Source organism: Melanotaenia boesemani, chromosome 10, assembly GCF_017639745.1.
Source record: "Melanotaenia boesemani isolate fMelBoe1 chromosome 10, fMelBoe1.pri, whole genome shotgun sequence".
In the NCBI taxonomy this organism is placed as follows: domain Eukaryota; kingdom Metazoa; phylum Chordata; class Actinopteri; order Atheriniformes; family Melanotaeniidae; genus Melanotaenia; species Melanotaenia boesemani.
Window position 1 is genome coordinate 9,584,733 of NC_055691.1, and position 22,097 is coordinate 9,606,829.

General features: G+C 42.2%; 1 protein-coding gene across 3 annotated transcripts; it reads left to right on the forward strand.

Moving 5' to 3' along the window:
- Nucleotides 1-1,282: 1,282 nt before the first annotated feature.
- On the forward strand, nucleotides 1,283-21,781 carry prdm11 (PR domain containing 11). 3 transcript variants are annotated; one of them, XM_041996877.1, is made up of 7 exons: nucleotides 1,283-2,013; nucleotides 3,977-4,054; nucleotides 5,321-5,580; nucleotides 5,688-5,755; nucleotides 12,763-12,950; nucleotides 13,691-14,203; nucleotides 16,296-21,781. In XM_041996877.1, the coding sequence occupies exons 1-7, from the start codon at nucleotides 1,986-1,988 to the stop codon at nucleotides 18,446-18,448; spliced, it is 3,288 nt and encodes a 1,095-aa protein (XP_041852811.1). In that variant the 5' UTR covers nucleotides 1,283-1,985; the 3' UTR covers nucleotides 18,449-21,781. The 3 variants fall into 3 exon arrangements, with proteins under 3 accessions (XP_041852811.1, XP_041852812.1, XP_041852813.1); XM_041996878.1 differs by having other exon boundaries at nucleotides 1,283-1,716; XM_041996879.1 differs by lacking the exons at nucleotides 1,283-2,013; nucleotides 3,977-4,054; nucleotides 5,321-5,580; nucleotides 5,688-5,755 and adding an exon at nucleotides 13,427-13,481 and having other exon boundaries at nucleotides 12,886-12,950.
- The last annotated feature ends 316 nt before the right edge of the window (nucleotides 21,782-22,097 follow it).

The window sequence follows — 22,097 nt, forward strand, 5'->3', positions numbered from 1 at the left end:
AGGTAAGTGTAAGCTATGTCTTTTCATTATTCTTCATTTTCCTATTTTTTAATGTGTTAGCTTTGTTGAAAATGATTATGTAACAGAATGCAATGATTTACAAATCAACTTAGGCTGAACTATCCAAGGATAACACGCTGGATGCTCCCTCTCCTCTTCAGTCTGCAGGACACGGTGTCTATGCTTTCCAGAAAGAATTTCATATTTTCATCCATCTGACCACAGAACAGTTTTCCACTTTACCTCAGACCATTTTAAATAAGCTTTGGTCCAGAGAAGACAGCAGTGTTTCTGCATCCTGTTCACATTTGGCAACTTCTTTGCATGATGAAGCTTTAACCTGCATTTGTGGATTTCAGGGTGAGCAGACAGTGATTAACGAAAGTTTTCCTGAGTCCATGCAGTGGTTTCCTGTATAGAATCAGGTCTGGTTTTAATGTTGTGATGCCTGAGGACCTCAAGATCACCAGCATTCAGTTTAGACCTTCAGTCTTGTCCCATACACACAGAGATTCCTTTCAGATTCTCTGAATCTTTTGAAATTTTACACAGAAGATGGTGAGATTTTTAAAGTCTTCACAATTTTACATTGTAGAACATATTTCTGTAATTGTTTCATATTTAGACCTAGTTTGTTTCAGACTGGTGTAGCTTTGTCAATCTTTCCATCTGAGAGACTCTGCCTCTCTAAATGCTCCTTTTACACCCAGTCGTGTTACTGACCTGTTGCTCCTTAACCTAATTATTTGTTAAATGCTCCTCCAGTTGTTTCTGATTAGTGACAATTACTTTTCCAGTCTTTTGTTGCTCCTGTTCCAACTTTGTCCAGACGTGTTGCTGCCTATCAGCTGATTTTCCATTAAAAGTCCTAATGCCTCAGTTTCAGCATCTGATATATTATTTATGTTCTGCTGGGAATAAAATATGAGTTTGTGAGGGTTGCAAATCGCTGCATTATGTTTTTATTTACATTTACTGAGCGTCCGAACTTTGTTAGAACTGGAATTTTACTTGAACAGGATATTTTGTGAAGGTTACTGGAGTTTTTTGTGGTTTCTGACCTACTCTGATAAAAAAAAAAAAAAAAAAAAAAAACTATAAAAATAAACATAAAAAAGAAATTGGATGAATTCACAAAAAATCGGTAGTTCATATTTGATCTCTTCTTTATATATATATGTAATATTAATTTATAACTTCTTCTATTTATTGTCACTTTTAATAGTCCATAATATATAAAAAGTAATCATCTTAAAACTTTTAATTAATTTTTTAAACGCGTAAAGCTGCAGGCTTTCCGTTCTCCTGCTTGTTATTAACTGTTTTGCTCCGGCCGGTAACCACCGGGTCCGTGTCGGCCACTGAGCCGGCCGGAGGTGAGCCGTGAAGCGGCCGGAGATGAGCCGCTTCCCGCTCCTCTCTAACCGGTCCCAGACTCATAATTTACTCGGTTAACTTTAATTTTTGCGCAATTGCTTTCTTCCGTTTTCCATGTCATTTCCTGTGATAAAAAATGGTGGCCACAGCTCGGGGAGGCGACTAAGTCAGTGCAAAAAAAAAAAAAAAAAAAAAAAAAAATCACACCAAACTTTCCATCGGCGAGCAGCCGCGGAACCAGCAACCGGGGGTCGGTGCTCTGCGGCCGGAGGGAGGGGGAAGGAGCGCCAAGCTTTGCCCGGAAAGACGTTCCATGTCCTTGCTGCGTCTCCGTACAAGGTGGGTCTCTGTCGGTGGCCACCATGGCCAGTGAAAATGGCTTCCGAAAACAGAAGGCAGCTTGCCAATTGCCTGCAGATGAAGGCAGAGCAGAGAAAGCGTGGCGCAGATCTCAGTGCGGCCGCTAACGCTCCAATAATCCGCTAATTTCCGACTCAGACAGAAGAGTAACGACGCGGAAAGTTGAAGGCAACTTTTAGTTTTTAAGTGTTTTGTGGTTGCTGGTGTCTGGCTGATAGGAGCGTCTGCAGAGCACAGTTCAGGTCCAGATGGATGCAGGACACAGATCCTGTCCTGGTAAGAAAAACTGGCTTAATAAAACCATCATACGCATTAAAACCAGCGAAGAAGTTGAACAGCTCAGTTGTGAAGGAGGTTGACTCTCTCTCTCTCTCTCTCTCTCTCTCTATATATATATATATATACGGAAATTATTTAATTTCCTCTGACACTGATGTGGCAAACAACTACATTTCTAAAATCAGTGCAGACCCTTAAGCAGCTTAATGTCTCTGCAGAAGCTTCTCTATAGTTTGACTATGAGTCAGCTGTATAGAAACATGGTATGTATCCTAACCTAAAAGTGGTCTAATAGTATCTGTCATCTTTTCCTTGAGTTCTTTAGGAAGCCACTTTATTAGGTCCACCTTGGTAGTACCCGTTGTTCTTCAGAACTTCCTTAATTCTTGGTGTGATAGAGCCAACGAGGTGGTGGAAACCTTCCTCAGACATTTTGCTCCATATTGACGTGACAGCATCACACAGTGGCTGCATCCATGATGAGAATCTCCCGTTCCACCACATCCCAAAGCTGCTCTGCTGGACTGAGATCTGGTGACTGTGGAGGGCGTTGGAGTCCAGTGAACTCATTGTCATGTTCTAGAAAGCAGGTGGAGATGATCTGAGCTTTGTGACATGGTGCATGCAATACTCAGGTAGGCTGTGGTGGTTAAACCAGACCACGTTGGTACTAAGGGGCCCAAGTGGACTAAGAAAATATCCCCCACACCATTACACCACCAGCAGCCTGAACCGTTGATCCAAGGCAGGATAGATCCATGTTTTCATGTTTCCACCAAATTCTGAGCCTAGCATCTGAATGTGGAGCTGAAATGGAGACTCATCAGACCAGCAACGTTTCTCCATCTTCTATTGTCCAGAGTCTGTGTAAATTGTAGCCTCATTTTCCTGTTCTTAGCTGACAGGAGGTACCACTGCGTTCCTCTGCTGCTGTAGCCCATTTGCTTCAAGGTTGGACGTGTTGTGTGTTCAGAGATGCTATACTGCAGACCTTGGTTGGAACCAGTGCTTACTGGACTTCCTGTTGCCTTTCTATCATCTCCAACCAGTCTGCCCATTCCCCTCTGACCTTTGACATCAACCAGACATTCTGGTCCAGACAACTGCTGCTCACTGGATATTTTATTTTCTTCAGACTATTCTCTGTAAACCCTAGAGATGGTTGTGTGTGAGAATCCAGTAAATACTCAGACTAACAAACATGTAACGTTCAAAGTCTCTTAAATCTCCTTTCTTCCTCATTCTGATGCTCAGTTTGAACTTCAGCAAGTCATCTTTACCATGTCTACATGTGTTGAGTTGCTGCCCTGTGATTGGCTGATTAGATATTTGTGTTAAACAATTTCATAGGTGTACCTAATAAACTGGAAGGTGCACGAATCTTGTAAGCTTTGGAGAAAACTCACTCAGTGGGCAAACCTAAGCATACAAGACTATTCAGCCAGGGCCCAAGATACCTTCGTTGTATCTGTGCATGCACTAAACCTGCATAGCACGTTTGTGCATTCAAGATATTTAACTTACAGTCAAAGAATTTCAAACATCATGTTAACTCTCATTAACTTGAACACAAAGGGATGTACAAGACTGATTATTAACAAATCCATATTTCAAAACCAGCAGACCGATCATAGAGGAGATCCTACCTGCACTCTTGTGCAGTCCTGAAGATGTGACTTAATGTGCTTCGTGCCATCTCCACTTTGGCCAACAGAGGTCACTGTTTGCTTCTTCTACATAAACTGGCAAGCTAAAGTAACTGCAAAGTAATGAAGGACAAATTATCTACAGGTAAAAGAAGCCTAGCCAGTTTAATAAGATGTCAAATTATTTAAAAAGAATCTAAACTCTGCAGGTTCTGGGAGTAAAGTTCTGAGAGTAAAGCTAATCGCTGCTAATATTAGTTCAGCTGTTTGAGACCAGCATAATTCTAAGGTACTGATTGTGTTTTGCTCTACAGAGGCTTGTGAAGAGGACAATGAGCTGGATTTCTACCAACATGGTTCCACCATGAACAAGCACTTGTTGGACCTCTGGTGTGAGTCTCAGCTTCATCTCTTCCATTGTGTCAGAGCAGATCACACGTCATGTTAAGCAGCTTGTGTCTGTGTAGAGGTACATTTTTTATCCCAGACATTCTGGCACTGTTTACCTTCTTTTTCAGCATTTTCTATTTGAGGTCAGGTGAGTGAATGACACTTTAAGTATGTAACGGTGCTGCAGGGTATAAAAACATTTAAGAATACTTAGCCGAATAAGCTAATAGTAGAGACATGTTTTCCCATCTCCAGAAAGAAACATCTACGTATCCATTAACCCACTTACCTTAAAGGCCTATTTGTATTTGTACAGACGGACATGGGGCCTTTCGTCCGTCTTCTGCATGCTCTACATGCGTAATTTGGTCCGTTCTCAGAGAGCTTACGGTTGCGTAGCTCGATGTTGTAAAAGGAGCAGTACCACCACTAACCCTGAGGGCAGTGTTGAGCAGAATAGCTGATATGCGTCCAGCAAAAGAAGAAGAAGAAGCCGTGATGTATTTAATGGCCGGACAGACTACTGCTGTCTACTGCACTGCTTCTCTCTTATGTCTCTTTCTGAAAACAAACATTATCATGATTTCCTCCACTGTCGCCATGTTTGCGGTTTGAAGCGGACATCATAACTCGGAGGTGAGCTCTGCACTGCCCTCTGGTGGATTTGTTGCCTAGCAACCATGCTAATGTAAAAGTAAGGTTTGAGATTATGAGGACACAGACATTTGAACGAATGTTTATTTACATACGTGAAGGGTGCATAAATGGGCCTTTAGAGAGCCAAGATGGTCCTGCTGGCCTTGGCCAGACAGTTGTAGTGGTTCTTTTTTACAAGTGAAAACATTGACAGAGAATCTTAACCCTCCTCTCTCCGTGATTGGTTAGGTGTTCGAGAAATCTTATTGTTTCTTGAGTAGATTTGTAAAATGTCTGATAAATGTTTTGTACTTGTAAATGTACTTGTATTTCAGACTTCTACTTTTGGGTTTGCAGAATAAATCTGTCCTTGTATGTTTGATCTGTACCTGTACTTGTTAGGGTTTCAAATATGGAGATACAAAATACTAAATTAATTTCCTTGTCATGGCTCCATATGTTCAAGGCGAAGAGACAGTTTTGGGCCAGAAAATGTGAAAGATTTCTAAATCCATGTTTTCTTTTTAAATTCTCATTTGTTATTTTTCCCTAAATATAAGTAAACACATAAAGAAGCTTTTATATTGGGTAGTATCCAGAGTTTCATGCTGAAACGTATGTTTCTCCTCCAGTCTGTGAGGAGTGTCAGGACTATTTCCAGAAGAACTGTCCATCCCACGGACCCCCACTCTTTGTTCCTGATACGCCCGTAGCCCTGGGAACATCCAACCGGGCGGCACTTACGATCCCATCTGGCCTAGAAGTCTTCAGGGAAGGAGACAAGGTGGATGTTCGCTGTGTGAACGCAATCTTCCCAAAGGGGGTGGTGTTCGGTCCATATGAGGGAGAGCTGGTGTCCAAAGACAAATCCTCTGGCTTCTTCTCCTGGATCGTAAGTTCAGCCGGTCTGACGGGGAGTTTGATGAGTTTGATTGGAACCAGTTCTCTGCTACATTTGCTACAAATCCTCCTCTGAGTCAGTTCTGTTTGATGTTTCAGATTGTTGGTTTGAACAGCACATATCAGTCCATTGATGGAAGCGATGAAACCAAAGCCAACTGGATGAGGTGAAGTTAACACACGTTCTACATCGTTCTACATTCTGTTGTATTTATTTATGAGAACTGTGCTTAGCCGGCTCCTTTCAGCGCCTCAGACTCCAATCCCTATTCATCCAAGGGAGCCCCTGCTCCCTAATAGCAAGCCACTTCTTTATTCAAAGTACTACTGTACTGGGATGTCTGAGTCAAGGTCTTGCAGCAAAGCCGTAAGACCCTATTAGTTAGTACCGTGGCCTCACAACAAGCCCCTCCCCTCGACTTGGGAGGAGCTCACACAGAGACCTTTTTGTGAGGAGTTTGCATTTGTTCCGTGTATCCGTGGGTTCTTTCTGGGTATTCTGGCTTCCTCCCACCATCCAAAAACATGCATGTTAGTTTAATTACTCTCTAAATTCTCCCTAGGAAGTGGTTGTTTGTCTCTCTGTTTTGCCCTGCATTAGACTAGCGACCTGTCCAGGTGTACCTACCTCTCGCCTGCTCCAGATTCCCAGTGACCTGAATAGGACTAAGCGGTATAGGAAATGGATGGATGGATGAGATCTATTCCCTGTCAGCTGCAGCCTCCATTTAAATGGGGAACTTACCTTCTTGGCGAGAGAGGAGGTACCTGGTCGTTGCTACGCGTTGGGAGGCACATATCCTTGTGCAAAGGATGAGTCAGTGAACCGTTAAGTGTGATAGAGATTTTCCACAGAGAAGCCTGAAATCTTTCATTAAAAGAGTAAGATGGACACAGATAAATGCAGCAAATGCAGATCCTCTGACCTCTATTACAGTAACTAGACTAGAATCAGTTAAACCTCTGCAGATGATCCAGAACGCAGCAGCACGGCTGGTCTTCAACCAGCCCAAACGAGCTCATGTCACTTCGCTGCTAATCGCTCTTCACTGGCTTCCATTTGCAGCATGCATCAAATTCAAAGCTCTGAAAATTTAATCAAAATCTGTTAATAACATTTTGAGTTATGTTGCTAACAGACGGACAGAGGGACAAACCAACCCTGCTACACCCCATCTGCCCCATATCATGCTTCTTCTCTTTTATGTTTCTTACGCAGGCAGAGTATTTCATTGTATTGTTCAAATTCATTGGCTCAAAGCTCAAGCAGTACATTTCTAAACAAGGTATTGTCTCAGTCATACAAAGCTTCAACAACAGGAAGTCAAGTGCAACACACGCACAATAGAACCCAGGTTAAAGAGTCCTTTAACCTGACAGATCTCCTCATCTCAAATGTCCATCATCTGACCCTTGATCAAACTCATCAACTAGTTGTCCAAGACACATGGTTGTACTGCAGATATGAAGTTACAATTACAGTTATCCTCAAACCAATGCTGTGTCACTGGATTACCTCTTTGACCTCACAAGGATGCTGGAAGATGTCAGGGAGCTTGATCAACATGTTTTCCTGTGTTTCACTGACTTTGAGAAGACCAGGCAGCCTGGGCGTATTGGGTCCTTTTTAATGGGCAACCTTATCCCTGTACAATCAAAGTGAGGGCTTGTTCGCTGACAGTAAATCAAACTAGTTTCCAGTGGGTGTTGGACAGGGCTGCCCTTTGTTACAGTCCTTTTTGTAGCCTTTATGGACAGAATTTCAAAGGACAGCAAAGGGGCGGTGAGCTTCCAGTTTGCTTTTGATGTTACTGTGTCGGCCTCATTGAGCAGATTTACTTCTAAACACAGCCTTGGAGAGGTAGAAGCTACTTCTAATGAGAAAGGGAGTTACAATAATCCAGGTGTGAGGTTATAAAATCACGGATCACTATCTCTTGGTGGCATTTGGACAGAAGCACTTGGTTTTTGACAGCCGCCTCTATTAAAGCAGCTGAAGACCTATTAATTTAAACTGGTGTTTTCATGATTATTAATTAAAATTTTTATAAAGTGTTTATTTACTCGGTCCACTGTACAGTAATGCACAGCAAGAAGGTCGCTGGTTTGAGTCTTGGCTGGGGGGAGGTTTGAACAGTGGAGCATACATGCGTGGGTTCTCTCTGGGTACGCTGGTGGTATCTGTTGGTGATCAAGAGATAATGGTGGATGGATGGATGGTTTTGTGCTCCATAAAGTGACCTTGGGTGACTTGAAAGGCACCAGCAAATAAAATGTGTTATCATTATTATTATTATTTCATTACTCCGGCTTCCACCATCCAAAGACATGCATGTTAGGTTATTTGGTGACTCCCTAGGAGTGAGTGTATGCGGTTGTTTGTCTCTCTGTGTTGGTCCTGTGATGCACTGGCAACCTGTTCAGGGTGTACCTGCCTCTTGCCTACTAATTGCTAGGATAGGCTCCAACCCCTCCGCGGACCTGAATTGGACCAAGTGGTTTAGAAAATGGATGGATAGATGAGATCTATTCCCTGTCAGCTGCAGCCTCCATTTAAATGGGGAACTTACCTTCTTGGCGAGAGAGGAGGTACCTGGTCGTTGCTACGCGTTGGGAGGCACATATCCTTGTGCAAAGGATGAGTCAGTGAACCGTTAAGTGTGATAGAGATTTTCCACAGAGAAGCCTGAAATCTTTCATTAAAAGAGTAAGATGGACACAGATAAATGCAGCAAATGCAGATCCTCTGACCTCTATTACAGTAACTAGACTAGAATCAGTTAAACCTCTGCAGATGATCCAGAACGCAGCAGCACGGCTGGTCTTCAACCAGCCCAAACGAGCTCATGTCACTTCGCTGCTAATCGCTCTTCACTGGCTTCCATTTGCAGCATGCATCAAATTCAAAGCTCTGAAAATTTAATCAAAATCTGTTAATAACATTTTGAGTTATGTTGCTAACAGACGGACAGAGGGACAAACCAACCCTGCTACACCCCATCTGCCCCATATCATGCTTCTTCTCTTTTATGTTTCTTACGCAGGCAGAGTATTTCATTGTATTGTTCAAATTCATTGGCTCAAAGCTCAAGCAGTACATTTCTAAACAAGGTATTGTCTCAGTCATACAAAGCTTCAACAACAGGAAGTCAAGTGCAACACACGCACAATAGAACCCAGGTTAAAGAGTCCTTTAACCTGACAGATCTCCTCATCTCAAATGTCCATCATCTGACCCTTGATCAAACTCATCAACTAGTTGTCCAAGACACATGGTTGTACTGCAGATATGAAGTTACAATTACAGTTATCCTCAAACCAATGCTGTGTCACTGGATTACCTCTTTGACCTCACAAGGATGCTGGAAGATGTCAGGGAGCTTGATCAACATGTTTTCCTGTGTTTCACTGACTTTGAGAAGACCAGGCAGCCTGGGCGTATTGGGTCCTTTTTAATGGGCAACCTTATCCCTGTACAATCAAAGTGAGGGCTTGTTCGCTGACAGTAAATCAAACTAGTTTCCAGTGGGTGTTGGACAGGGCTGCCCTTTGTTACAGTCCTTTTTGTAGCCTTTATGGACAGAATTTCAAAGGACAGCAAAGGGGCGGTGAGCTTCCAGTTTGCTTTTGATGTTACTGTGTCGGCCTCATTGAGCAGATTTACTTCTAAACACAGCCTTGGAGAGGTAGAAGCTACTTCTAATGAGAAAGGGAGTTACAATAATCCAGGTGTGAGGTTATAAAATCACGGATCACTATCTCTTGGTGGCATTTGGACAGAAGCACTTGGTTTTTGACAGCCGCCTCTATTAAAGCAGCTGAAGACCTATTAATTTAAACTGGTGTTTTCATGATTATTAATTAAAATTTTTATAAAGTGTTTATTTACTCGGTCCACTGTACAGTAATGCACAGCAAGAAGGTCGCTGGTTTGAGTCTTGGCTGGGGGGAGGTTTGAACAGTGGAGCATACATGCGTGGGTTCTCTCTGGGTACGCTGGTGGTATCTGTTGGTGATCAAGAGATAATGGTGGATGGATGGATGGTTTTGTGCTCCATAAAGTGACCTTGGGTGACTTGAAAGGCACCAGCAAATAAAATGTGTTATCATTATTATTATTATTTCATTACTCCGGCTTCCACCATCCAAAGACATGCATGTTAGGTTATTTGGTGACTCCCTAGGAGTGAGTGTATGCGGTTGTTTGTCTCTCTGTGTTGGTCCTGTGATGCACTGGCAACCTGTTCAGGGTGTACCTGCCTCTTGCCTACTAATTGCTAGGATAGGCTCCAACCCCTCCGCGGACCTGAATTGGACCAAGTGGTTTAGAAAATGGATGGATAGATGAGATCTATTCCCTGTCAGCTGCAGCCTCCATTTAAATGGGGAACTTACCTTCTTGGCGAGAGAGGAGGTACCTGGTCGTTGCTACGCGTTGGGAGGCACATATCCTTGTGCAAAGGATGAGTCAGTGAACCGTTAAGTGTGATAGAGATTTTCCACAGAGAAGCCTGAAATCTTTCATTAAAAGAGTAAGATGGACACAGATAAATGCAGCAAATGCAGATCCTCTGACCTCTATTACAGTAACTAGACTAGAATCAGTTAAACCTCTGCAGATGATCCAGAACGCAGCAGCACGGCTGGTCTTCAACCAGCCCAAACGAGCTCATGTCACTTCGCTGCTAATCGCTCTTCACTGGCTTCCATTTGCAGCATGCATCAAATTCAAAGCTCTGAAAATTTAATCAAAATCTGTTAATAACATTTTGAGTTATGTTGCTAACAGACGGACAGAGGGACAAACCAACCCTGCTACACCCCATCTGCCCCATATCATGCTTCTTCTCTTTTATGTTTCTTACGCAGGCAGAGTATTTCATTGTATTGTTCAAATTCATTGGCTCAAAGCTCAAGCAGTACATTTCTAAACAAGGTATTGTCTCAGTCATACAAAGCTTCAACAACAGGAAGTCAAGTGCAACACACGCACAATAGAACCCAGGTTAAAGAGTCCTTTAACCTGACAGATCTCCTCATCTCAAATGTCCATCATCTGACCCTTGATCAAACTCATCAACTAGTTGTCCAAGACACATGGTTGTACTGCAGATATGAAGTTACAATTACAGTTATCCTCAAACCAATGCTGTGTCACTGGATTACCTCTTTGACCTCACAAGGATGCTGGAAGATGTCAGGGAGCTTGATCAACATGTTTTCCTGTGTTTCACTGACTTTGAGAAGACCAGGCAGCCTGGGCGTATTGGGTCCTTTTTAATGGGCAACCTTATCCCTGTACAATCAAAGTGAGGGCTTGTTCGCTGACAGTAAATCAAACTAGTTTCCAGTGGGTGTTGGACAGGGCTGCCCTTTGTTACAGTCCTTTTTGTAGCCTTTATGGACAGAATTTCAAAGGACAGCAAAGGGGCGGTGAGCTTCCAGTTTGCTTTTGATGTTACTGTGTCGGCCTCATTGAGCAGATTTACTTCTAAACACAGCCTTGGAGAGGTAGAAGCTACTTCTAATGAGAAAGGGAGTTACAATAATCCAGGTGTGAGGTTATAAAATCACGGATCACTATCTCTTGGTGGCATTTGGACAGAAGCACTTGGTTTTTGACAGCCGCCTCTATTAAAGCAGCTGAAGACCTATTAATTTAAACTGGTGTTTTCATGATTATTAATTAAAATTTTTATAAAGTGTTTATTTACTCGGTCCACTGTACAGTAATGCACAGCAAGAAGGTCGCTGGTTTGAGTCTTGGCTGGGGGGAGGTTTGAACAGTGGAGCATACATGCGTGGGTTCTCTCTGGGTACGCTGGTGGTATCTGTTGGTGATCAAGAGATAATGGTGGATGGATGGATGGTTTTGTGCTCCATAAAGTGACCTTGGGTGACTTGAAAGGCACCAGCAAATAAAATGTGTTATCATTATTATTATTATTTCATTACTCCGGCTTCCACCATCCAAAGACATGCATGTTAGGTTATTTGGTGACTCCCTAGGAGTGAGTGTATGCGGTTGTTTGTCTCTCTGTGTTGGTCCTGTGATGCACTGGCAACCTGTTCAGGGTGTACCTGCCTCTTGCCTACTAATTGCTAGGATAGGCTCCAACCCCTCCGCGGACCTGAATTGGACCAAGTGGTTTAGAAAATGGATGGATAGATGGATTTACTCAGTCCTTTAATACTGTTTTTAAGTTGTTTCCATCATTGAAGGAGCTTCTACTGAGCATGTTTGACCCAGGTTTAGGTTGAGGCGCCTGTATTTGCTGTTGCACTGCTTTATATTGATTTTGAAATCAATGTCCACTTAATTTGTTAATGATGCAACTCAGTGACATTTACTCATGCTTAGAAATCAATTTCCTACCAACAAACTGCAGCCTATAAATTAGGCCATAGCATCAAAAGACTTTTGCTCATCAAAGCCAAACATGTCATGACCCCCTGTGACGTCTTCCCTTTTATATCATACCTCTGTAGGTAACAATACAGCTTCCCCCAACAGATGCAAAGCAAACTGTAGTCACAGAACACATCTGGCTCCTATAAGTTGTATGTTTATGTATTTATTATAGTAAAGGATTTTGTGGAATCTGCTCTTGAAAAGTGGTTTATATAGATAACATTTACTGACCTGAAAGAAATAAGACTTAACCACAGCATTGAATTGTAAGTCAAGTTTTAGGCTGGGCTCCATTTTCCGCCAAAATGAGTTATTTTTCATGTGGGCCAGGGATGAATGTTTAATGAAAACAGCTGGAACCACTGGATTTAAAAAGCATGCCATCCCCTTTTTTTTTTTTTTTTAAATGGAGCAAATTTAGTGGCATCTATCCCCTGATGTCGCTACAAAAGTCAAGGAGACTGTTGTCTATGTAAAAATGAAATGGTAGATCATACTTTCTTTATTTTCTGCCTCTTGGTGCAATTTTGAGAGAGAACAGGAAAGGGTCAAGACTGAAGCCTTGTGGTATTCCCACTTCATTGGTAGAGCCCCTTATTTGACCGTGAAGGAGGTCAGGGAAGGAGGGGAGCATCCCCCGATGTTCTGCAGAGACCTCTTTTTAAAAATCACTTGCAGAGGGGATGGTCTTCACCAGAAAATCTGCCCCGTTGTTCAGGTTAGCCTTTCCTCTTGTTGGGTGACTCTGTTTTTGACCTGCAGATTCGTCCGGACCTCGTCAGAGAAGAGCGACAGGAACCTGACAGCATTCCAACACAGTGAAAATATCTACTTCAGAGTGTGCAGGAAGCTGGTGGCCAGAGAAAGGCTGAGGGTTTGGTATAGCGACGACTATATCCAGCGACTTCAGTGTGTCTCTCAGGACAGCATCGATCGCAACCTGGACACAGGTAAGTCAGACAGATGATTTATGAGAGCAACAAACAGAGCTGCATGGGTATTTACAACATGGAGAACCAGGAAGAACATGTCAGAGAAACACTAGAAGTTTTTAAACTGGAGATCTGGGAAGATGTTGGGTTTGTTATACTAATTACCTCACTGGACCATACACTGCAGGGGTATATTGCCTCTTTTCTTTGGAGAAGCCATTGAGGATCCATATTGACCCAAAAGCCCCCACTGAATGGCTAGATAACCACAATTGATCCCTTAAAGAAAAGGAGAAGAACACCCTTGCAAAAGAAAGGGACCAAAGAGGAAACTGAGGTTTAGTCTTTATCTTTAGGTGTTCTTTTGAAAGGGACTGCATGTTCAGATATAAAGTAAAGGTACTCAGTCTATCACATAAATGAATGATGAACAAATTTAAAAAACACCTCAGCTGGTAAAGCAAATCTTTGCGTTGTATACATATCCCTTCCAGGCCTCCCCTCTTTCCTCCGGGCTTTGAAAAGCATCAAAGGCACAGATGCCTCTCAGTAAGTCCCACTATCAGTACTGAGTTCTGTTTTCCAGCAGATGGTGCTATTTCACCACCTATGTATTTGTCCTGTTCAATCTCAAACTCTTTCCATTTGAACTGTCTTATAAACAGGATGTTACTCAGCTGGTAAACCCGATTTGGAGACTCAGATCTTTTGTTTGCTTGAACTTTTGGGTGTAAATGATGTGACTGATTTTGTTCCAGATCCCAGGAAGCCGGCAACGCTGCCAAAACTCCAGAAAGACTTTAAATCGCCCTGCCTGCAGTCATCTCTGCAGGGCGAAATCTGCTCCAGCATACAGCCTTGCGAGGAGTCAGATGGCCAACCTCCTGCCAAGAGGAAGAGGATCAACCTTATCTTCAAAGATGTCTTAGAAGCTTCCCTGGAGGACTCCAGCAATTCCAGGTCCCAGTCTCACCTCCTTGCTGAGGGTAAGGGACCCGTTCTCCAGCTGGGCTTCGATTCATCTCATAGCAGCTTCAGCGTTCCTAACCTGAAGGTGGAGGAGAAGGAGCAGGAGAACCAGAGCAGCCCGGAGGCCTCCACCTCCTTCTGTCCCAACTGTGTCAAACTGAAGAGGAGGATCCTGGAGCTGGAGGAGGAACTGTCCCGTCTTAGAGGAAAACAAGGGGACGCGGTCAGTCCTCCAATGTCAGAACAGACACCTGATCAGGCCCCACCACATCCTGAACAGGGGCCCATCGAGGATCTTCGAGGTGGGTTATAAAAAGTGTTGCAGAGGCATCACAGACTGGAAGATCTTTCCTGTGATTACCCACATATATGGTCCACTGTCCACTTCACACACATAAAGGTTTAAGGAAATATATGAGCACATACATGAAAGAGAAGGGCAGCATGAGACTGTTAGGGCCTGGTCTGACTCCAAAAAGTGCTTAGTTCCCCTCTTATAAGTAAGGTCCCTAAGTCTTTTGGTAAATATTCTGTGAAAGTGGACTAGATTTTCAAATATAAACTATCCTTTCCTTTTGTGATAGCCATAAGTTGTTAATGTGAATGATCCCTTCTCCATCTTTCCTCAACTTTTTAAAAAGATTAGTGGTCATTTAGGCTAAATTTTTGTAAGAACTTTTCCTTTTGGTCATTTGTTAAATCCAGTGTCTTGTTTTATTTACATCTTTTATATTCTGTTGATGCATTTTTGCACCCTCCAATGATTTTTGTAGCCAAAAATGTCCACACACAAAATTTGCTACAAAATCATATTAAATCAATATTTTTTCAGCTTTTTTTTTTTAAATAAATAACTTAAACAATTTCAGAGCTGCTCAAAACTACCCAAAATTGAAGAATTTTAAGACTTTTTACCCTTTAAATATATATTTCATTATTTGAATTATTAATTACTCATAATAAAGCACAAAACATCAGTTATTTTCTAGAAAATAAATGTTAGGAGGATGCGGCTTGGGTGACGATTAGAGTCTTGAATATGCCAAAGATTTGCAGCAAAATTAATTATGAATTATTTATAGTGTCAAATACTCCCTCTGAGGACCTTGGTAGCCAGAAATGCCCCATTGAATTCCTTCATAATTACATATTTTAATCTTCCAGGCTGCTTTCTCCAGGTAGGTATTATTCCAACAGGCAGATTTTTTTGTTAAACATATTTAAATACCTTAGATTGAAGTTGCTCTTTCTTTGTGTTTTTCTTATATTGTTTGATTTTACTTGAAGGACATTGTGTAGAAATTACTTCGATCCAACGTTGTGTATCTTATTCTAATGTATAGTGCATTCTAGCGTCTCACTTTCTCAAACATTTATTGCAGCAACGGCAGCCGCCGTGATTCAAAAAGCCTCAACAACACTGATGAAAGCATGTCATTCGATAGTTCAATCAGTGTTCACTCAGGTAAAGAGGTTCGTGATTTAACTGTCAGATATGGTTTCCCTGTGTTTAGAAGGTAGAACGGTTCTCACAGGGGGAACGGATCTCGACGGGGAAACTGACCTCGACACAGCACCGGCTTTTTGTCACAGTAAAAGCAGCTTATAAATCCTTCACACCAGCTTTTAGTCTGGCTGTACCACGACTGAAAGCGGTGTTTAACGTAACTATTAAAGCGACAGAAACAATGTGAACATGCTCTTTGCACCAACGAGGCTGGTGTATTTTAGCAGGATCTACTCTAACATGGAAAGGAGCAACACTGTGTAACAAAACTAAATTAAAAAGTTAGCTTTAGGCTAATTTAGGCAGTACTGTTGACTTACTTGTCGAGGAGAAGTTTTAAATTTTTCTCCTTCTAGAGCTCCTTCCACCTGGGGAAGGCTAGCACGATGTTGATCCTCTTTTTTTTGTATCGTGTGGTCACGCTGCCTTTTAAGTGTCCTTTTTTGCTTTCTTGGCAATGGTAAAAAAAAGGGCTCCCATGCTGCTGCAGCATATGCATGGTCCTGCATTTTTCTGAATAATAGTATAACAGGTTTTACAACTTACCGAGGTAGTAAGCCTCTCTCGCTTATCTTCTCCTCCCGCGTCTCAATCGCTGTGCGATGTCTCGCTGGGATACGGCATTGGTGCTATTTGTTCCTTGCTGGCGCTGTAGTTTCAAGATGGCAGACCGTCATGGTGCTTCTCTACCAGCTTACCTGTCATATGTATTAACAAATTTAAAATTCTTTGCTTACGAGAATGTGTCAGATCATTAGTGGTCATAATACACCAGTGATAACATATATACTTGCAGATCTGTTTTGGCCTGTAAACATAAAAAAATGTTACACAATGTCCCTTTAAAGTTTTCCTCCAGCAAAAGCTGAATGAGTTTATCTTTGTAGGGATGGAGGCCTTGACGCCCAGCCAGGTGGTTCTAGATGAAGATGAGCAGGATGTGGATTCAGCTGATGAGTCGATCGCAGCAGATCTCGTGATTTCTCCAGAGGACTCATCAAAGCTTTATTCCGGAGGAAGCAGACGGATTCGCCGCTTCAAGCAGGAGTGGCTGAAAAAGTTCTGGTTCCTCCGTTACTCACCGACCCTGAATGAGATGTGGTGCCACGTCTGCCGCCAGTATACTGTCCAGTCATCCCGCACCTCTGCCTTCATCATCGGCTCCAAGCAGTTTAAGATCCACACCATCAAGCTTCACAGTCAGAGCAACCTCCACAAGAAGTGTCTGCAGCTGTATAAGCTGCGCATGCATCCGGAAAAGACGGCGGAGATGTGCAGGAACATGATGCTGCTGTTCAATGCTGCGTACCACTTGGCTCTGGAGGGGCGACCCTTCTCCGACCTCCGTCCGCTGGCAGAGCTGCTGAAGAAATGTGAGCTCAAAGTGGTAGATCAGTACATGAATGAAGGCGACTGTCAGATCCTCATCCACCACATCGCCCGGGCTTTAAAGGAGGATCTGTCTGAGAAGATGCGCCTGTCACCCTTTTTGAGCATCATAATGGATGCGCAAAATGATGATCTTTTCTCAGACATGGTGGCAGTTTATGTACAGTTCCTAAGCAATGAGGGCTCTCCTTACACAGAGTTCCTGTCTTTGCAGAAACTGAACGTGTCCAGTGTAGACGGATATCTCCAGATTATGGATTGTGCCTTCAGCGTCCTGGGCCTCAGGTTTCAAGACTTGCTGGTGGTGGGTCTTGGGGTGGATGGCACAAACATCTCTTCAGGGATGAGAGCAAATCTTTACCTGGCTGTCCAAAAGACCTTTCCGTGGATCCTCTGCCTTCCTATCATGATCCATCGGCCTCATTTGGAGGTGCTGGATGCCATCAGTGGGAAGGAGCTCTCCTGCCTTGAGGACCTGGAAAACAACCTCAAGCAGCTGCTCAGTTTCTACCGCTACTCTCCTCGCATGATGGCTGAGCTGCGATCCACTGCTCCAACACTGTCAGAAGAGACTGAGTTCCTGGGAGACATCAGAGCTGTACGATGGATCATAGGAGAACCCAATGTCCTCAATGCTCTCATCAAGGATTATCTGGAGGTTGTGGCACACCTGAAGGAGATTAGCAGCCAGACACAAAGAGCTGACGCTGCAGCCATCGCTCTCACTCTTCTTCAGTTCCTCACGGACTATCAGTCAGTAAAACTCATCTACTTCTTGCTGGACATCATAACTGTTCTCTCACGATTAGCCCTCACCTTCCAGGGGGAGTACCTGCTGGTGTCACAGGTTGAAGCCAAGATAGAAGAGGCCATCCAGGAGATTGGCCAGTTGGTGGACTGCCCTGGAGAATATCTGCAAGAGTTTGAGGAAAATTTCAGAGAAAGTTTCAATGGTGTTTCTTTGAAGAACTTGCGTGTTGCAGAGTCCAAGTTTCAGTCCATCCGAGAAAAAATCTGTAACAGGAGCCAAGGCATCCTGTCTCAGAGGCTGGACCTGCAGAGCCGATCCTTTGCAAAAGCCTGCAAGGTCCTGGACCTGTCCACCTGGCCTCACAACCACGAGGACCTGCAAGCCTATGGGGAGGAGGAAATCCAGATCATATTCAACCACCTAGAGTCCATTCCTTCTGCAGGTCAGGAGGCCCGTTCAGAGACAAGGAGAAGCCTGGTGGTGGAATGGAAGGATCTGAGAGCAGAATACTACGGTATGAACGGTTTTAAAGAAGTCATCAGTCACATCTCCAGGTGCAAGCAGCGCTTTCCACTGCTGAACCAAATTGTGCAGGTCGTCAGGGTCCTGCCCAGCTACACGGCCTGCTGCGATAAAGGTAGAGGGTCTCTGCAAAAGATCCATAAGAACAATCGTTCTCGACTGACCCTAGAGCAGATGAACGATCTGCTGACTGTGGCGGTCAACGGGCCGCCCCTCGCCAACTTTGATGGGAAGCGAGCGTTGGACAGCTGGTTCGAGGAGAAGTCCTGCAGCAGCTACTCGCTCTCAGCTGAGGTGTTAAACAGGATGTCGGCCTCTGATCAGAAGTCTGTCCTGAACAGTGTTGACATCAATACAGAGTTCTACCCCGATGCCTGACAGACAAACCCACAAGTGTACTGTAGTACCAAAATAAAACAGCACTTTCACACAGTGCGATCCTCAACCAGTTTCAAAACCAAGAATAGAATTTAACAACATCTTTATACAAACACAGTCAGGACCCAGTATGGATCTAAAATAGGAACATAAGTTTGCAACTTGTGTAACAATCATATTTAAACTGTAACAAAGACAGGTACAAATCAAATAAATACAGATTAATTCTACAAGTCAGAAAATACAAGTGTTTATGATTAGGGTCTAATTGATTATGAATTACAGGTCTTATACAAGTTTTTTATACTTCTGATTTGCATAATTAATCTATACTTATAGGTGTAATTTGTACCTGTACTTGTTGTAACAGTTTAAAATGTGAAGATACAATTAACAAAACTTACATCCCTATCCTTGTTCCATGGTCTTAAGATTTTTTTGTCAAAATCAGATGGAAAATATCGGCCTATCAGACAAAAATCCAGAATCGTACATCCTTTATTTCCCGTTTTTGTCTCTCCTAATATAGAGATAAGAAATAAAACGACATGTTAATAACTGTAGTGGAACATTCTATGAATCCAGCTGTTTGCCAGAGGCATCGTAACTGGGAGTTCTGCTGTGCAGCACTGGCCAACAATAGATTTTGAGCTTTGTTCAGTTGGTTGGATGGATTAAAGAACAGGCCTAACTGGGACGAAGAGTCAGAGGTTTAAAATCCCACAGGACGAAGACACAAACAGCGGCAAAGCAAGACAAGATTACTAACTAAAGACTGAAAGAAAAGACGCACAAAACAGCCTTACAAAGACAACGAATCTCACAATGACTGAATGCACACAGGATATGACAATACAGAACACACATGAATGGAAAATGTCGAAAGAGACCAAAAATGACCATAAAAAGAAACACACACAACATAATGTCTGCGCTGTCATAGTCATTGTTCCATGTGTGCGCTCAGATTTTCACTCTTTCTGTCCGTGCTCAGCTGGGCATCAGGCTGGAAGCCTCCTGCTCGGGTTCACTGACCGGTATTGTCAGGCTGAGCTGCACTTGTCAGATTTAATAGTAAAGCACTTGTTACCAGAATAACAGACACTTACACATTAGAAACAATCAGTTAGTGTGGAACTAAAAGTCTGTGCAACTGAGCCACGCTCTGCTTTAGCTTATTTACTCGCGGGATTTAGTCACAGTGCCTGAGAGAAATGAAAATATGTATGATTGTATAGAGGCTTTATATTTCTATTACAAATGAATTTGCCCTGCTTACACTGTATACCCTGGATTTACTGTACATACTGTAAATGCTTTTGTGCCTGTTAATAAGGAACTATTTTTATCTTGAACTTGATGATTGTGCCAAAACGATTGAATGCATGAAACAAATGGAAAAGGTGCTACCTGTGAAATGATGTTGGATTCTGCCATAACTGTTTCGATGTTTACAGCAGTTGATGATATACGTAAAAAATGGTCTTTTTCAATAATGAATCAATATTACGTTTGGATGTTTGGCAGGATTACAGCACGATCAATTTAGCACATTTTAAACAGTTTCATGATTATTATGATTATTAAATCTGGTGTTTAATGCAGAAATGAATGTAAGACGGGAATACAAAAAGCTTAGCCTGATCTCGTAAGGGTGAGCAGACCTCCGCTTTAGTTTTTACCAAATGTTATTGATTTTTATTTAATTTTTTTCTTGATAGAAATAGGAAATGCATTCATCCTCAAAAAGCAACTGTTTTCTATCTCTTAAATACGGACTTTCTGGACAATGGCAGTCTTTACCACTTACTATGAAGAACAGGAACATCATCATCGAACAAAGACTCTTCTGAGAGACACATCTGTACAAGCTGAAGTAGAGATCAGTAGATTTCATTTCTTCTTTAAGAAATTAGATCTGTTGATGAAATGTGGTCTGACTTTTCTGAACATTGAGCCTCATCTCCTGCTAAAGGGAACTGACTGTAGCTGCTCACTGTTTTGTGGTTGAAAGTGGAGTTGTAGTTCATTTCAGACATCTTAGAATATGGTTTTCTTTCACATACCTGACACATATGTTGAAAGGTGGCAGGTCTTAATCTTTGGGGCTTTTTTATGTTTGTGCAAGCTAACCTAGCCATCTCTTCCCATCTTCAAGCTCATCTAAGACCCAGTTGCATGAAAAAGAACAAAAAAAAAGGGTTTACATATCAGGATGCAATTAAGAAATTAATAATCTGGTCCTTTACAGGTCATGTAGTTAAATAAATATAATTTCATATGTCCAACAACCTGTGATTATTACACCATGCCATAATCTAATAATTTTCTATCCATAGGATTACGTAAAATAGCTTCCCTGATGTTTACTTCTAGAGCTATGCTAACATAGCCGTTTCTCCTTTTTCCTGATGTTATTTCCTGTCTTCAGGCTAAACTAGGCAAAACCATTTCCAGTTACTATGCTGACTTAAGTCATTCTTGTCTTTATGCTAAGCTCGGCTAACCATTTTGAGTCTTTATGCTAAGCTAGACTAGCTGATTCTGGTCTTTATGCTGAACTATGCTGTTTCCTGTCTTTATGCTAAGCTAAGAAGTCATTTCTAGTGTTTATGCCAAGTGAAACTAGTTGCTTCTAGGCCTTATGCTAAAATAAGCTGGCCTTTATCCTACTACGCTATCTGCATGCCATTTAGGTTTTAAACGGTTTACAAATTTACAGTAGCCTCTGAAGTTTCTCTTGCATGATGTGGGGAGGTGCTATGTATTTATTTTTTACAATCTGCAGTATTCCAGAGACATGTCGCACCATCTTACACTCTGCTCCTTTACCAAATAGACATGAGTCTTTGTTAAAATCAAATCATTTTTTGGAGGAAGCTACAAGTTAGATCTTGTCTATCTAATCATTTTCCTTTGATATGAGCTGTGGACTTAGCTTTCCTATTGAGCATGTAAGCATTGTTGCATGTATTGTGTTAGAGCATGACCCCCCCCTTTATGTAAATTCACCCTGATAAGTGTTTCACACAGAGAATTATAGCTTCAAAACACTTTTCAGTTGTAACTGCTGCAGTTTTTCCAAATATATTTGACTGATGAATGATGATGTTTTGTCAATATTTAATTTTTTTTGCTTTATTTCATACTTGAACCTCTAGTCACATGACTGATTTCAATCTGACTCCAACGCTGGCTTTTAGTCTTTTATATCTGATGTTTGATCTTTTGTTCCATTAAACAATTTTGTGCTCACTTGATTTATAATTCTAAGTTTTAAATTTTATTAATTTGCTTTCATGAATAAAATAAAGGGTCTCTGACCAGAAAGTGGTTTTTAACAATGTGTTTTTACACTATTCAGCATTCAGTCTGCAGAAGAACCCAGTAGGAGTTGAAGGGGCCCCGGCTGGGTCAGAGGTTCTGGAGTCTGCCTGTCATTTGACAAAGAATTTATCCATCAAAGCATCAAACCACACTTTCAGTACTGGAAGTATTAGAAGAATGACTTCGTTTCCAGGAAACAGAGAGCCAAAAGATTTCTTCAGAGCACAAATAGCTTCCTGCTGAGTTTCAGAGCCGTTTTGACACCAGTATGTAAGAGAGGAAGGAACTGAGAGAACTGGAGCAAACTGGTCAACCATCAGAA